This window comes from Cherax quadricarinatus, chromosome 50 (genome assembly GCF_038502225.1).
Source record: "Cherax quadricarinatus isolate ZL_2023a chromosome 50, ASM3850222v1, whole genome shotgun sequence".
Taxonomy (NCBI): domain Eukaryota; kingdom Metazoa; phylum Arthropoda; class Malacostraca; order Decapoda; family Parastacidae; genus Cherax; species Cherax quadricarinatus.
Window position 1 is genome coordinate 8,515,575 of NC_091341.1, and position 17,233 is coordinate 8,532,807.

The window sequence follows — 17,233 nt, forward strand, 5'->3', positions numbered from 1 at the left end:
AAGATATTATTATTATTATTATTATTATTATTATTATTACAGAGAGAGAGAGAAGGGTGGAAGGGAGGGAGGGAGGGAGGGAAGGATGGGGAGAGGGGTGACGCACAGTGAGGGGTGTTTGACAGGTTTGTTACCTGAGCCCGTGGGATGTAACAGGAAGGAGGGGCTATAGTGGGGATGTGGTCAGTGTCGTGGTTTGTGACAGTGGGGGGTTGTGAGCATTGGTAGAGTGGGGGTGGGGATGTGGGCGTGGGCTTTTATTAGGGGGTGGGGTTCTAGGGATGGGCGGGAAGGAAGAGATGGAGGCAGGGCGGCGGCCTTGCTTATCCCTACTCTCCATTCCCTCCCTCCCGCCCACTGCATATCCATCCTCTTAGGAATTCCAGCTAGTGTATATTAATTCGTCCCTCTGTCCTTAACTCCAAGATAATTTCCAGTACATGGTAATTCATATTAGTGGCAATGGTGTTCCTTGTACCGGGGCCGGTAGTTCACCAGTACAACACCGGGACACGGAAGGAAACTACTTACCGGAAAGTTTAAGCCTCTATATGAACTCTTGTTTCCCGGTAACAGGGAATGATTCTTTTGTCTTCAGACGTGTTTGCTCTAAATATGAAGCAAGATCGCTTTTGTGAGAGAAGGGAGCTCACGCGTATATCAATTCATAAGTTTAAAATTAACCTCAGCGTAAACGTGCCTCTGGTTGCCGCACACGGGGAACCCTCATCTGTGCCGCTGCCACACGTACGAGAAACTAAGTACGTTGACTTCTCTATTTACCTATGGAAAAAAGTATATATTTATATGAATATTTCTTCCAGCTATTCAGTTTAAATGTGGTTCGGGAGACTATACGAAAGAAAGTTTTATATTTTTTAGGATTATTGGAGGTCAAAACACGTGGGGTGCAGTACGAGTCTACACGCCGGTGAGATAGTTTGCACCACCTCTCAAAGGTCCAAAAATTGAGAAGGAAATGTGGGCAGTGTGGCATGGGCACGTGTGTCAGGCGGGGCTGTAGCTCCCCTTGCTTGCTGCACGCTAGACAGACCCAGCGAGAGAGAAGTGATAGAAAACTCATCAATTGGTAATCCTTGTGTTATTGCAATCGATTTTAAGTGTATTAACTGTTGTTCAGGCTTAACAAGTCTAGTCATTAATGTAATGTAAAAAATAAACTCTAAGAACGAGCTCAATTACCCAAAAAACTTGACCTCATATTTCTCTTAGTGAAAACTAAGACAATAAATTACTAAGCGAAAAGGACTTTGCATCTAGGACTTGGTGTTGACATACAAGTCACTTAGTAATGTATTATAACCGTGTTAAATATTTGCAAGTGGGTCTTTTTAACAAGAAAACAAATATAGTGTCGTGGTACATAAGTGAGAGGTCATAGGAAAAGACTTTAAAATATTATTTACAATTGACTTGGGACGGAATATGACGCTTGAAAAAAGGAAAAATTAGAAATACAACATCACAGGTAATTGAAATTAAGAGCAGACGTCTGGAAACTAGACAGGAAAGTTGAGTTGAAAGAAGTTGCCTCTGTGTAGGGTGGTATCCCTGCAGGTACACCAGACTTGTAGACGTTACCTGCCACCCTCCAGGGTGTTCCAGCCCACCTACACACCCCACTTACCCACCCTCTGGGCATCCATCTACCCTCACCCTAGCACCCATTTACCCTTCACCTTGGCACCCATCTACCCTCCACCCTGGCACTCATCTACCTTCCACCCTGGCACCCATCTTCCCTCCCATGGCACCCATCTTCCCTCCCCCTAGCACCCATCTTCCCACCTCTGGCACCCATCTTCCCACCTCTGGCACCCATCTTCCTCACCCTAGCACCCATCTTCCCTCTCCCTGGCACCCATCTTCCCTCCCATGGCACCCATCTTCCCTCCCCCTAGCACCCATCTTCCCACCTCTGGCACCCATCTTCCTCGCCCTAGCACCCATCTTCCCTCTCCCTGGCACCCATCTTCCCTTCCCCTAACACCCATCTGTCCACCCTGGTACCAATCTTCCCTCTCCCTGGCACCCAACTACCCTCCTCCCTGGCACCCATTTTACCTCCCACTGTCACCCATCTTCTCTCCTGGCACCCATCTTCCCTCCACCGTGGCACCCATCTTCCCTCCACCGTGGCACCCATCTTCCCTCATCACTTTCCCTGAGTAAACCTTAGGAAAATAGTGAAATGTCATTTGTCATTATCAAGTTAATTACAAGAGTGTGAAGGGAAAGAGGCCATCAGGCACACCACCACAAGTTATTGTTTATTATCAAGTCAGAGGAATAATTCTTTAGACCTGTGAGAGGATGCAAGTAGAAGGAAGGTTAACGTAAGAGCACGAGTGATGGCGTGCATACGCGCCACACAGTCTGATGGCTCTACCGACGACCTGCATAAAGTGCATCAGGCGAAGAGCCACAAGTCCATTACGCAGGTAAGTCCATACTTCCTTCCGGCACGTGGGAGGGGGAGTGGATGCGTTTCCCGACGTTTTTAAATTTTTTTTTTTTTACTTTTAGGGGCGTTTCCTGGATTGTACGGTGAAGGTGTCTTTTAAACTTTCCTTTAATGGTGATGGTAGTGAAGGACTCTTGCTCCAAGGAATTGGAACTACCTTTCCTTTAAATCAGACCCGATTAATTCCCATGAACATGAGCGCTGTATGATCCTTCCGGGTTTAGCGCTTCTGCATTAATATTGTTATGATAATTTTTCAAGTCTGGTCTAGACTTAGCTGAGACAGTTAAATTATTGCCCTCGTGGGTTAACAAATAGACAGTATAATAACCTATGTGACATATCACGGTATCTTATCAGTGAAAAGAAGATATATGGATTATTAAGCAAGTATCCTAAATCTGCCTGCAACAGATAAGACAGTCGTAGATATAAATTGAAGTGTAATCCTCTTAACCGTTTTGGGGCTTAGTTCTTAGTCCTTTGTGTATCCATACAGTCTTGAGCTACCGTCCACAGGATGGATATGGGGCGCACAATAAACTAGCCGCGTTGGCGGTGAAGTCTAATGTACCTGGAGTTTACCTGGAGAGAGTTCCGGGGGTCAACGCCCCCGCGGCCCGGTCTGTGACCAGGCCTCCTTAGGTCAGTGTCCCAGGATGCGACCCACACCAGTCGACTAACACCCAGGTACCCATTTTACTGATGGGGAACATAGACAACAGGTGGAAAGAAACACGTCCAATGTTTCTACTCTGGTTGGGAATCGAACCCAGGCCCTCACCGTGTGAAGCGAGAGCGTTAACCACCAGGCCACCCGAGTCAAAAAAAAAAAAAAAAAGACAAATGCAGTATGATACGAGCCTTAATTAACATTTCACCCACACAGTGGATTTTATCGGGTCACAAACACATCAGCAAATCTGTAACTTATTAAAGACCAGTGTGTGGCTGAAATGTTATCGGAAAAGGATTCCATTGAACTGCATTTGTCTCTTATTTTCATTGTATACCATTTCTCTCCAAGAAACATTACTCTTTCGTCAGGTGGCTTCTTGTCTATCACACTTCATTTTTATGACTAGCTATATAATACTGTCAGTAAATATATTTAGGTACAGTCACAAACAAGTACAATTACACAAGTTTTAGGTGTTTACAATTGTCTTACATAATATACGAATTCGAGTTAAATCATAATAGATGACTGCCAGTGAAAAAGCAGAATTTACGGCGATTCGAACCGTGGTTCTAAATGATAGCAGGTGGGAGAGAATTGTTGGATCACAAATGGAGACCTGTAACGCAGACATGACACAGCAGACAAATCATAGTAGTTACAGTAGTTACGACAACCCCACTCAAATTGATTTTTTAGTTGTAGGAAACGAAGAAAGAAAATGGAAAGAAATAAACAAAATAGTTCACCTTGGAGCCTTATTGGACTGGAGGCACAGCTAGTGGCCCCTCCAGACTCACAACTACTGATGTTAACAAAATCACCCCAACAAACATGCACCACGACCTCATTTATATTTGCTAATGGTATAAACCTTGGTAATAAATACCGACAAGTTTTCTATCCGAGACGTCTCAATATCCAGGCCCTTCTCAATAAGATCAATGCAGTTGAACCATCAATAAAGTTTACACTTGAACTCGAAAATGATGGCAAACTTCCTTTCCTCGACGTTCTACTGTGCAGATCTCCCGACAGTGACAAACTTCTCTTCAAAGTGTATAGAAAACCTACCAACAAGGACGATCTTATACACTTTTATTCACACCAAGACACCCGCACTAAGAGAGGAGTCCTCATTGGCTTCTTCTTGAGAGCTCTTCGCATCTCCAGCCCTTGTTTTCTAGAAGAAGAATGCACTTACATAACACAAGCCTTTACACGTCTTCAGTTTCCATCTTTCTTCATCCGAGATTGCAGACTCAAGGCACAAGCTATCCTCAACAAACCGCCCATGGAACAGCCCCCTAAACAGTTCATAGTACTCCCATGTGGCGATGTTGCCACGAATACTCGCAGGGCACTTGCTATGAGTAACATCAACGTTTCCACCATAAACACATCATCTATCAAAGACCTCACTACGAAACGCAGCCCCACACCTCTAACTTCTACAGCAGGCGTCTACTCTATTCCCTGTGGGTTCTGTCCCAAGAAATATGTAGGCGAGACAGGCAGAGATCTTGCAGTCCGCCTGAATGAGCATCGAAATGCCTCTAACAGAGACGATGTAAGGTACGCATGTGTCCTCCACAGAGACTCCACGGGGCATTTGATGAACTGGAATGAGGCACAACTCGTTCTCACTGAACCAGACCTCAGACGCCGACGGTGCCTAGAAGCCTCACTAATCGCCGTCACGGACACTATAGAACGCAACACTGGAAACTACAAAATTTCAAAAACATTGGCATACATGATACTAAAGCAGCACCAACCCAGCAACACAGGAGTCACGTGATTTCATCGTCTACCCGTCCTCATCATAGGCAGAGGTTGTTTTTGATAAGGACCTGCCTCGCATGGGCCAGTAAGCCTTCTACAGTGTTCCTCCATTCTTATGTTCTTATGACATTCCTCAGGTCACGTGCGTCACACCTCACTCTCCGCCTATATATAATGTCTTCCTACCTCTGTGTGTTGGAGAAGCGATCAAGCGACTTAGCTGGAGTGGTGACGTGTGCTTACCTAACACATCGACGATCTCGCCTCTCTCGAAATTATCCCGTGTTGAGTAGTGCTTTGAGTAGTGCTTGCTGGACCTTCGTCTTCCTCTCCACCATCAGGATTGGTGCGTCGGTGGTTGCCGACCGAAGGGCAGGAAGCCTCTTGCTGCCTGAATTCTCTTCGCCTGTTGACTGCACGCCATACAGCCAGTCTCGCCACCACTCAGGATATACAGTGCTCCATCAAGCTACAGTTCACCTCCTCAGTGTCCTGCGCCAGGCAAGTACGTGTGTCTACTTACACGTACTTGCCTAGCTGAGTACTCTCACTTTTTGGCCGATTGTCACCTCCAATTACATCTTTTCGTAATTAGACGATGCCTTCGTTGCCTTCCACCTCCCACCCCCCTTCCACTCTCCCCCAACCTCCCACACCTGCCTCTGCTTCTACTAAATCCAATTCCTTCTCGCTAAATCTCAAATTCTCTAATCCTGATGCCACTATCTGTCCGGAAAATTTATTATATCAGATCACTGGTGCACCTCAACTTAAAGTCTTCAAAACCAACTCAGGCTTCAAACTCCTTCTTGACAAACATTCCTACGAAGCGTACACCTCAAGCGATACCAGACAAAAACTTCTCAACGCAGGCTTCACCATTATTTGGACTCCTGAGCACCGTGCCAAAAGCACAGTCATTGCTAAACACGTAGACTAGTCTCTCCTGACAGCCTATGACACAGACAAAGAAGACTTAATAAAAGATATCAGTACTAAGAACAAAGTCTCTGTTGACGATATTTACAGACCAGAAAACTCTACCATTCTCAAAATACGCTGTTCTACTCCTGCTGACGCCTCTACACTCTTCAGTCAAGGAATCTTTGCCAAGACCATCCGCATTCCTCCAAACGCTCTCTTCACTCCGAACTTCCACCCAATCACACAATGTCTTAAATGCTACAAATTCGGCCACGACAAAAACACATGCACATCTACACAAGTCTGCTCCAGATGTTCAGCAACTGGCCACTTCTGGAATACTTGCAACCTCCCTCTTAAATGTTCTAACTGCGGCGGGTCACACACTGCAGTTGCAAATTCCTGCCCTTCTAGAAAGCACATTCCTCCCTCAGAGCAAACCAACCTCCCTCCCTCCCCAACCCCTTCCCTGCTCCTCCCTCCCCTTCCTTACCTCCCTCCCCTTCCACACCTCCCTCCCCTACCCCCAATGCCTGGGCCTCCCCACGCACTTGGTCTACCTCTTCTACTCTACACACATCAAACACCAACACACAGACTACAAGCACTTCTCCTTCTACACCCACACTAGACTACAAAACTAACTGTCAACTTGCCACTGCTGCCCACTCTGCGATGGTAATCTCACAAGCTTACCAATCAGACTACTCACATGTCCTTAACCTAATCTTGTCTGCTAACAATCTTCCCTCTTTAATTATCCCTCCTTCCTGCTTCTCTTCCAAGCCTCCTACAACCTCTCACTCCTTCCTCTCTCCCACCCCCCCACTTCCTACTCCCACCAGCTCTCCTCCTCCACTACCTCTCTTCACTACTTCTACACCTCCCACCAACACCCCTACTGCTACGACCACCCCTCCCCCCACTTCCTTACCCACTTCATCCCCTTCCAAAGCTTCCACTTCCTCACAGCTTACCAAAACTTCCACTTCCTCTGCATCCACCTTCGCCCACTCCACCACAACCAAAACCTCATCCAGGTCCAACTCCACCTCCTCCAGACAAAATCCACTCAAACCTAAACCTACCCCAACTTCTAACAGACAGACCAAAGAACATAAAAACAGATCCATCTCTTCCTCCCCCTCCAGGAAACGGGTCCGTAGCACCTACAAACACACATCCACTGATGGCACCACTATCACGGGCTTTAATCCAAACTCCTCCCCCGACATTAACTTTGCTAAGACGAAACCATTAAATCACGTTTAAGGCGATTCAGTTCAACGTACGATCTTACTTTACAATTAGACACCTACTGGCCGAGCTCCTTGAAGCAGAGAGGCCAGATATTGTTTTGCTAAACAGTACCTGCCTCAAAGCCCCTCAATGTATCCGCCATTATGGTTATACTGCACTACAGTCCCCCTATGATCCCCACGATGGGGTTGCCATCCTTGTCAATTCCAACATAAAACATGAATTTCTCCCAATCCCTTTTATTCACCAACACTGTCTTGCGGTCAGAATACACACCCACCTTGGCCCCTTTATCTTTTTCACCACCTATGCTCGCCCAAACACTACTCTCAACATACACGACCTCTCCTTAGTCTTCAACTACACCAACACACCAACTTACCTACTAGCTGACATGAATGCCAAACACACTGCCTTTCATCACACCAGTAACAACCAACTTGGTCACCAATTACTCAACTTCACAAACCATAAACACCTAATTCATCTTGGCCCAGACTTCAATACCTTCTTCAACCACACGGGCCAAGGCAAACCAGACATCATTCTGGCAAACCGAGCCAGCTCTCTATTTCAACATTACATCTCACCTGGCCCTATTACAGGCTCTGATCACATCCCAGTCATCTTACACATCTCCTCCAACCCTATCCTCATTCCAACCACACCTTCATTCTCCTACAAGAACGCTGACTGGGATGCTTTCAAACAACACATAGACAATATTAACCTCACCTATTACTACAACAACAAACCTATCTCTGACATCGATACTCAACTTGATCTCATCCAGGACACCATTACACAAGCAGCCAACATCGCAATACCAAAGAAAACTCACACCACTCGTTATTCCTTCAAACCGTCACTCAGAACAAGAAGACTAATTATCTGCTACCACAACCGCTTCCTCTACAACACACATAGATTTAATCAAGTCCGATTAGATCTCACTTACCTTAGAAACAACATTTTACACAGCCTAGACCAAGACCACAACAATCACTGGTCACGACTAATACAACAAGCGGACAGGCAGCGTGTTAAAAACACTAAAGCCTTCTGGAACTTTATCAAAAAAATCAGAGGCACTACTCCCACCAACAAATTCAAACACATCACCCACAACAACACACACATCTCAGACCCACAGGCTGCTACCAACATCTTCAAACACATCTGGGAGAACATCTTCCACGCTCACCCACCTCACCCTAACATTATTCAACACATTCAGAACATAGAACACTGGAACACTGCACACACACAAGAAACAACACCAGACAGCCACATACATCTAGACACTCTTACCTCCTCCCAAGAACTCGACACTCCTTTCACCAACACAGACATTAAAACTCTCCTCAGACACCTTCCTCCAAAGGCTCCTGGTGCCTCTGGCCTAAACCATATTATCCTGAAACACCTTCCTGACTCTATCATTACTGCCTACACAAACCTCCTCAATGCCTCCCTTGCCTCTGGATACTTCCCTTCCCTCTTCAAAGCTGCTACTGCTATCCTCCTTCCTAAACCCAATAAAGACCACTCTGACCCTAGAAACTATCGCCCTATCAGCCTCCTCGAAACTTTAGGAAAACTCTTTGAAAAACTCATTAATCATCGCCTTTGCAGATACCTGGAACATAATTCTCTACTTTCAGATGGCCAGTTTGGCTTCAGAACACAGATCCACACAGGATGCCATTAACATCATTCTCAACTACATCCACATAAACACAAAACAAAGAAACAGGACAGCCCTGGTTGCAAAATACGTTGAAAAAGCTTTTGACACTGTGTGGCACGAGGGGCTCAAGTACAAACTCTGCACTAACTTCAACCTGCCTCTCAATACTCGTAAACTCCTCTGCAACTTCCTAGACGGCCGTACCATGAGAATCAAATTCCAAGGCTGTTACTCTGACTACTTCACACTAAATGCTGGAGTACCCCAGGGATCTGTCCTTTCCCCTACCCTCTACATTTTATACACTAACGACATTCCAACACCTATATACCACAACTCCATCACACTAGCCTATGCAGACGACATTACACAACTTATCACTCATGCCAATATAGATACACTCACACACAAAACACAAAATGAGGTTGACAGGATAGCCATCTGGGAACAAAAATGGAGGATCAAAACCAATGCAGCAAAATCCAGCATTACGTATTTTAACTACAGGAAACGTGATCCTCCATTACCTGTCGAACTCAGAACAGCTGACACCCGCACTTACTTCCCTATCACACAATCTGTCACTGTCCTTGGCGTTAATCTTGACTACCTTCTTCGTTTACACGGACACATTCACTCAAGGCATGCAATAGCTAGTAAGGCCCTTGCGGGCCTCTACAAGCTGAAACATGCCTCTCAACGCACCAAACTACACCTCTACAAATCCCTAATACGTCCTCTGATAACTTACTCTCCTCTAGCCCTCTCTCTTGCAGCAAAAACAAACTTACTTAAACTGCAGCGTGTCCAGAACAAGGCGCTGCGCTGGGTGCTTGATGTCAGATGGGAGGACTTCGCCACAAGCGAGTCTCTCCATGCCCAGTTAGACGTCCCTGCGCTGAATCTGTACTGGAAGAGGCTCAGTGACAGACAGATAGACAAACTTGAGACACGACATGACTACTGGACCTCTCTCCTTGACGAAGACATTCGCAGACCCACAAACCAACACAACCTTTTCTACTCCTTGCATGATCCTGCTCCTAACCCTACTTACAAATAACCTTGGATCCGCTGACAGGTACCTTCTAAGACAGGTACCATTCTCTGACCCACGTTCGCCTTAGCTTTTTTGGGTTAAGACATAGACTCAGTTCTGCACTCCTCTCTAGCTCTAAACGTCGCAAGTCCCTTACTCCCAGCTCACCCCACCGGAGTCCCAACAGAAGAACCGGAATTTCTCTTTTCAATATCTGTCCCACGATCGCCTTTGCTGCTGGGTTAAGCCCTGGCTCTATTTCTACGACTAAGAACACTCCTCTCCAGCACTATTCTTCGTCTGTCCCGTCTTCCCCGCTCATCCCATTTGGGATCTTACCTGAACTTTCGTTCGTTCGTTCTGTGTGTTAGAAGTGATCAAGGTCCCAGGACCGAAACGTTTTCTAATAAATATGTTATAGTGTTTGCTTACGTGTCTTTCTAAACCATATTTGCTAATATACAGGGCCGTAAGCCATCCACCAAAAAACAAAATACCTTTCATCAGTGGACTTCTAGGGAAGTCAAATGCAATGTTTGCAGCCTTCAGAGAGATCCACGCAAAATATTACTTTGACAATGAAATATGGATAACTGGGTACAACCTTTTCAGATGCGACAGAAAGAACGGGCAACAAGGGGAAGTTGGCCTGTATGTCAGAGTCGTTCATTTGCACGGAGATACTGAACACCACATATGTAGTTGAAGCTCTAACAGTAAAAATCGAGAATCAAAACTTATTCATTGTACTTGTATATAAACCACCAGATGCAGCAGTTCAATGAACAGCTAGCAAAAAATGACTCCTGTCTGGAAAAACCTTCCGGCCCCATCCCCAAACATCTTACTGCTTGGTGACTTCAATCTAAGACATACAAAATTGAAGAATGTAATAAATAATGTAGAAGAAATAATCCCTGGAGGGAGCTCAGATGAAAAGTCACATACACATGAGCTGCTGAATTTCTGCAAAAAAAAAAAAAAAAAAAAAAAAAAAACCTAAATCAGCAGATAGTGGAGCCAACAAGACCGGAGAACAACTGGGACCAGGTGAACTATGTCCTACATGAAACATGTTGGAAAGATATCTTAAATAGTATGGAACCTAACCAGTGCCTTGACAAGATCAACTTTCTGGTAGCTGAGGCATATTCTAAGAAAAAAAGAAGAGAAGTAACCTGGAGAGAGAGACGCTTCCTCTACAGAAGAAGGCGAAGAATCACCGAGTCCCTCAAGAATACTAGATTATCTGAAACATGGAAGGAAGCGCTAACTAGGGAAGTGGAAAATATTGAACTTAAAGGGCTCATACAGGATCCAGAAGAGACGAGAGGAGCTAAAAGCAATTAGTGAAATAGAAAGAAATTCGAAATATTTCTTTTCATATGCCAAAAACAAGGCAAAAACCACATCTGGTATAGAGCCCCTGCTCAGACAAGACGGATCCTACACAGATGACAAAAAAGAAATAAATGAGATACTGAAACCTCAGTGAGCCACTAACCAATGTAAAGATAGGCAATCCAAATATTTTTTTTCATGAATGAGCCTCAAAACCCTGTGAATGCATGCCAAATTTTTGACATAACCCTAAATCCACTAGACTTTGAGAAAGGCATTGACAACATGCCCATGCACTCAACCCCAGGCCCAAACTCGTGGAACTCTGTGTTCGTTAAGAACTGGAAGACATACATGTAGCTCTCGTGGGCCCTAAGTCTATTATGAAGAAGGAGCATAGACACAGGTGAGATTCTACAGTCAGTTTAAACAACGGATATAGCCCCACTCCATAAAGGTGGCAGCAAAGCAATAGCTAAGAACTATAGACCAGTAGCTTTAACGTCCCACGCAATAAAAATCTTTGAAAGAGTTCGAAGAAGGATTGCAAACCACTTGGACTCCCAACAGTTGCACAATCCAGGGCTACATGGGTTCAGAGCAGGTCGCTTCTGCCCCTCGCAACTATTGCACCGCTATGATATGGTCTTAGATGCACTGGAAAACAGAATGCAGATGTAGTATACACAGATTTTGCAAAGGCAAGTGCGATCAAGGTGTAATAGCACACAAAATGCGTGCTAAAGGGATAACTGGCAAAGTGGGGAGATGGGTGCTCAATTTTCTAACCAGTTGAACACAAACAGTAGTGGTAAATAGAGTTAAATCGGAAGCTGCCATAGTGAAGAGCTCTGTTCCACAGGGCACAGTACTATTCTCCCGTATGCTGTTCCTCATCCTCATATCAGATATAGACAGAAATGAAAACCATAGCACCGTATCATCCTTTGCAGACGATACTAGGATCAACATAAGAACATAAGAAAGAAGGAACACTGCAGCAGGCCTACTGGCTCATGCGAGGCAGGTCCAAGTCTCCTACCGGCTTAAGCCAATGGCCCAACCTAGTCAGGTCAGGTCACATTCACCCAAGGAACACGGCAACTAACCTAGTAGTACAAGCTAATCAGGTCCAACTCACACCCATTCATGTATTTATCTAAACTATTTTTAAAACTACACAACGTTTTAGCCTCTCTAACTGTACTCGGGAGTTTGTTCCACTCATCCACAACTCTATTACCAAACCAGTGCTTTCCTATATCCTTCCTGAATCTGAATTTATCCAACTTAAAAGCAATGCTACGAGTCCTGTCTAGGCTAGATATTTTCAGCGCATTATTTACATCCCCTTTATTTATTCCTGTCTTCCACTTACCTCAATCATATCTTCCCTGGTTCTACGCCTTTCTAGAGAGTGCAGATTCAGAGCCCTCAGTCTATCCTCATAGGGAAGATTTCTGATACATGGAATCAACTTTGTCATCCTCCTTTGTATGTTTTCCAGAGCATTTATATCCATTCTGTAATACGGTGACCAAAACTGTGCAGCATAATCTAAATGAGGCCTAACCAAGGATATAGAGAGTTGAAGAAAAACCTGAGGACTTCTATCATTTATGTTTCTTGATATGAAGCCAAGGATTCTGTTAGCTTTATTGCGAACACTTATGCACTGTAGTCTTGGTTTCAGATTATTGCTAACCAGAACTCCTAAATCTTTTTCGCAGTCCGTGATATTAAGATCTACATTATTTAGTTTATATGTGGCATGGTTGTTATCCTGTCCAACATTTAGAACTTTGCATCCATTGAGGACACGGCAAATCTCCAAGAAGATATAAACCAAGCTTTCCAATGGGCAACGGCGAACAATATGATGTTCAATGAAGACAAATTCCAACTAATCCGTTATGGAAAACTGGAGGAAATAATAACTAGAACTGAGTATACTACAAACTATAATCACACAGTGGAGAGGAAAAGTAATGTGAAGGACCTGGAAGTGGTAATGTCTGAGGATCGCACCTTCAAGGATCACAACAGTGCCACTATGACATCTGCGAGGAAACTGATAGGATGGATAAAATGAACATTCAAGACTAAAGATGCCAAGTCAATGATGATCCTTTTTAAATCACTTATTCGCTCTAGGCTGCAGTGATGTACATTAACATCTCTATTCAAGGCAGGTGAAATTGCTGATCTAGAGAATGTACAGAGAACCTTTACTGCACATATAAATTCCATCCAACACCTTAACTACTGGGAACGCTTGGAAGCACTTGACTTGTACTCACTGGAGCACAGGCGAGAGAGAGAGATCATAAGCTACACCTGGAAAATGCTGGAGGGACTGGTCCCTAATCTGCACACAGAAATCACTCCCTACGAAAGCAAAAGACTTGGCGATGCAACACACCCCCAGTGAAAAGTAGGGGCACAATTATTACACTAAGAGAAAACACTTAAGTGTCCGGGGCCCAAGACTGTTCAACAGCCTCCCACCAGTCATAAGGGGAATTACCAATAGACCCCTGGTTGTCTTCTAGAGGGAGCTGGACATATTCATAAAGTCAGTGCCGGATCAGACGGGCTATGGTTCGTACGTTGGACTACGTGCGGCCAGCAGTAACAGCCTCGTTGATCAGGGTCTGATCCACCAGGAGGCCTGGTCATAGACGGGGTCCCGGGGGCACTGATCCCTGGAATACCCTCCAGGTAGCAGTGCTGTCTGTGAAACTTATTAGAAGCCTCATAGCTCAGTGTTAGAGCTCAGGACCACGGTTCGAATCTTGTCTATTCTTTCGTATATTTAGAGTAACGCGAGTGTAAATCACCTAGGATAACCCAAAAAAAGTTAAAGTATTTATTTTCATCGAGGTCCTTGATCCTTCTATATTAGACGTGATCAAAATCTCACGTGTCGTTTTAAACTACTACTTATAAATTATCAAATTTATACGATATGGGCCAGTAAACCTGTTCACCTTTTATGTTAAGAGGCCGTAAGTGCCACAGTGGTGGAAATTGGAAACAGATGTTTTATGGATCCGTTACTAAGAGAGAACACCACAAGCACAGCTCAGCTGCTGTAGGTGCACGCAAGTAATTACACACATTATTGTGTTAGGGGATCATTGCACACGTAATATATCAATTCGATTCGATGTGGTTCGCCGGTACTATCCTGGCCCGGTTCTTGTCCAGTTGGTGACTCAGCAAGGTGGTGGCTGTTCACTGGGTTAGGTGGGCTAGTGGTCTTGGTGGTGGCTAAGTAGGTTTGGTAGTGGGTCTTTAGTGGATTGGTTCTTATCTCGGTGGTAGGAACTTCAGATCACAACCAAAGAACCCGGGTACTATCCTGGGTCGAGTTGAGATATTGGTCTTGTTTCATTACATCTGGTGGGTCTTGTTGATACTCAGTGGTTCTCTTTAATGTTTATTTTTTCTTGAATTGCAAACTATATTCAGGTCTCTTGACGCTTATCTTCATTCTACTCAATAGTGTGCGTGCGGATACCAACTTATACAATGTGCGTGTGGAAACCCACTTTGGTGTGTGGGGGATACCAACTTATACAATGTGCGTGTGGAAACCCACCTTGGTGTGTGGGGATACCAACTTATACAATGTGCGTGTGGAAACCCACCTTGGTGTGTGGGGATACCAACTTAAAACAACGTGCGTATGGAAACACACTTAAATCCTGTGCGTGCTGCTACCAACGCTGAAAGGCAATACAGTATGTCCCGTACTGCCAGACCTAAACCGACCATTGATGCTAAATGACTCGCCTGACATGCGGAAGTTACTACAGTTAACCAATAGATGACTGGTAAAACGATCATCCTATGTACCTGGAGTTTACCTGGAGAGAGTTCCGGGGGTCAACGCCCCCGCGGCCCGGTCTGTGACCAGGTTGTACCGATACTGGGCAGCAAGGCACATAAAACTGACCATGAAAAACAATTTATTTGACGCCCATAAGTCTGTATATCACAAAGGCACATGCTTCTATTATATTATAGAAGCACCTGTTCTTCGTTGCTTTATTACTAACATTGTGTACTTGTTTTTAAATTTATTCTAATCAGATCTTCAGTGGTCTTTTTCTCGTTTGGCTTCGGCAGGTTTAATATTATATAGTTTAGTAAACATGATTAATATGTTTCCTCTGGCTAAGACCTTAAATCTGTCTACTTTAAATTGCATCTGTCACTCCTTCAACCACAACATTAACTGAACCAGCTCATCCTCAAGCGCCCTGCCCTTGTAATCAACATTTAACATCTTTTTTTTTTTTTATCTCTGGTCAACTTAGTTTCACAGTTTATGTACATTTTTCCCCGTTATTGTTTTCCCTCTTGAGATTTTATTTTTCGTAAAGTCCTATACCCGCGTGGGTCATTCAACGGCGGGTGTGGTGAAGGCATGATCCTTCTTCCTCTAATAGCGGTCCGGTCCTGGATCAATCAAACTGGTGGTGATCTTGGTTGCTCTCTAGAAGGTACTACACATCACCAGGAACATTTCTGCCGCTTTTTTTTTTTTTTGCGTTGAACGTCTGTTGATTTAACTATAGGCGGAGGAAAGAAGCACTCTGACGAGAGGACCTTCAATCTCACACCAGCATAGTCCTGACCTTTCCAGGGAGAGACGCCTAAATGCTGATAATGGGTTCTTGATCTATGAACTCCTAGGCCTAAGGGGGTCGTGAAGCTGGGGCAATATATATATATATATATATATATATATATATATATATATATATATATATATATATATATATATATATATATATATATATATTCCTCCAGTTCCTTCCTGTTACTTTGAAAATCGTCTTCGTAATTTAATTGTCAGATTATATAAAGATATTATGATGTGCTAATGTACATGATCAGGTAGTCATTCTCATCATGTTATTAGGTCAAAAATCGTTTCCTGTTTACAAAAATAAGAGAACCTACCTGCTAGTATGGACATTTGATTTTGTTTGCATCAGGCTGTGAGGAATATTACGGTTAAAGTTCACAAGTTTCAGTCAATTGTTGTAATGTTTCGTAAGCGAGTTGCTCCAGGACTTAGGGGAAGATGACACATCACAAATGAAATTCCTTTCATTTTGTTCTGAGTGTCAATATGGAAAGAATATGGTTATTGAAAAAATTGTGAAATTGTTATAATTTTTTTTTTAATATCCTGAGGTTTCAATGAAACAAGGAGCAAAACGGCATCCCTTAGGGCATTATTTCGTGTGTGGGAGTATATATTTATGAGAATTTTACCGGGGAGGGGCTTCATAGCTTTCATCAGGGTCTCAAAAGGGTCCACCCCCAAAAGCGGTTACGAACCCCTGATCTTGTGTATAGTAGTTACCCTTTCATCCCTTTCCCTGGATCGATCTTGATTATTACCTTCTCCCTAAACGCTGTATGGCTCTTGTGGGTTTACTGCTTCCCCATGTAAACAACCGTTATAATCTATAATGAATGGTAGCAATATTTATGAAGAAACGTTAAATACATAGTTTTAAGCTTAGCCTGGCGTTTATTAAATGTCCTTGTACAGGGTAAGGTTGACATGCAATCATTAGTCTTGATAAAAATATCATTTGTTTAAGTTCATCACATACCTGGAGGTTACCTGGAGGTTATTCCGGGGATCAACCTGGAGGTTATTCCGGGGATCAACCTGGAGGTTATTCCGGGGATCAACCTGGAGGTTATTCCGGGGATCAACCTGGAGGTTATTCCGGGGATCAACGCCCCCGCGGCCCGGTCCATGACCAGGCCTCCCGATGGATCAGGGCCTGATCAACTAGGCTGTTACTGCTGGCCGCACGCAGTCCAACGTACGAGCCACAGCCCGGCTGATCCGGCACTGACTTTAGGTATCTGTCCAGCTCTCTCTTGAAGGCAGCCAGGGGTTTATTGGCAATTCCCCTAATGCTTGATGGGAGGCTGTTGAACAGTTTTGGGCCCCGGACACTTATGGTGTTTTCTCTTAGTGTACCAATGGCGCCC

The 17,233-nt window shown here is 44.3% G+C and overlaps 1 protein-coding gene across 2 annotated transcripts in view; it reads left to right on the forward strand.

Annotated features, from left to right (window-relative positions):
• LOC128695331 (neuron navigator 2-like) overlaps positions 1 to 17,233 on the forward strand; it is a 1,199,990-nt gene that overhangs the window by 288,502 nt on the left and 894,255 nt on the right. The window contains exon 1 of one of the 2 annotated variants that reach the window (XM_053785832.2): positions 1,831 to 2,462. The exons of the other annotated variant lie outside the window; for it this stretch is intronic. Within the exon in view, the coding sequence (XP_053641807.2) occupies positions 2,373 to 2,462 (90 nt within the window). The 5' untranslated portion in view covers positions 1,831 to 2,372. Of the gene's footprint in view, positions 1 to 1,830; positions 2,463 to 17,233 lie in introns of those variants that run through there. 2 annotated transcript variants of the gene reach the window in all.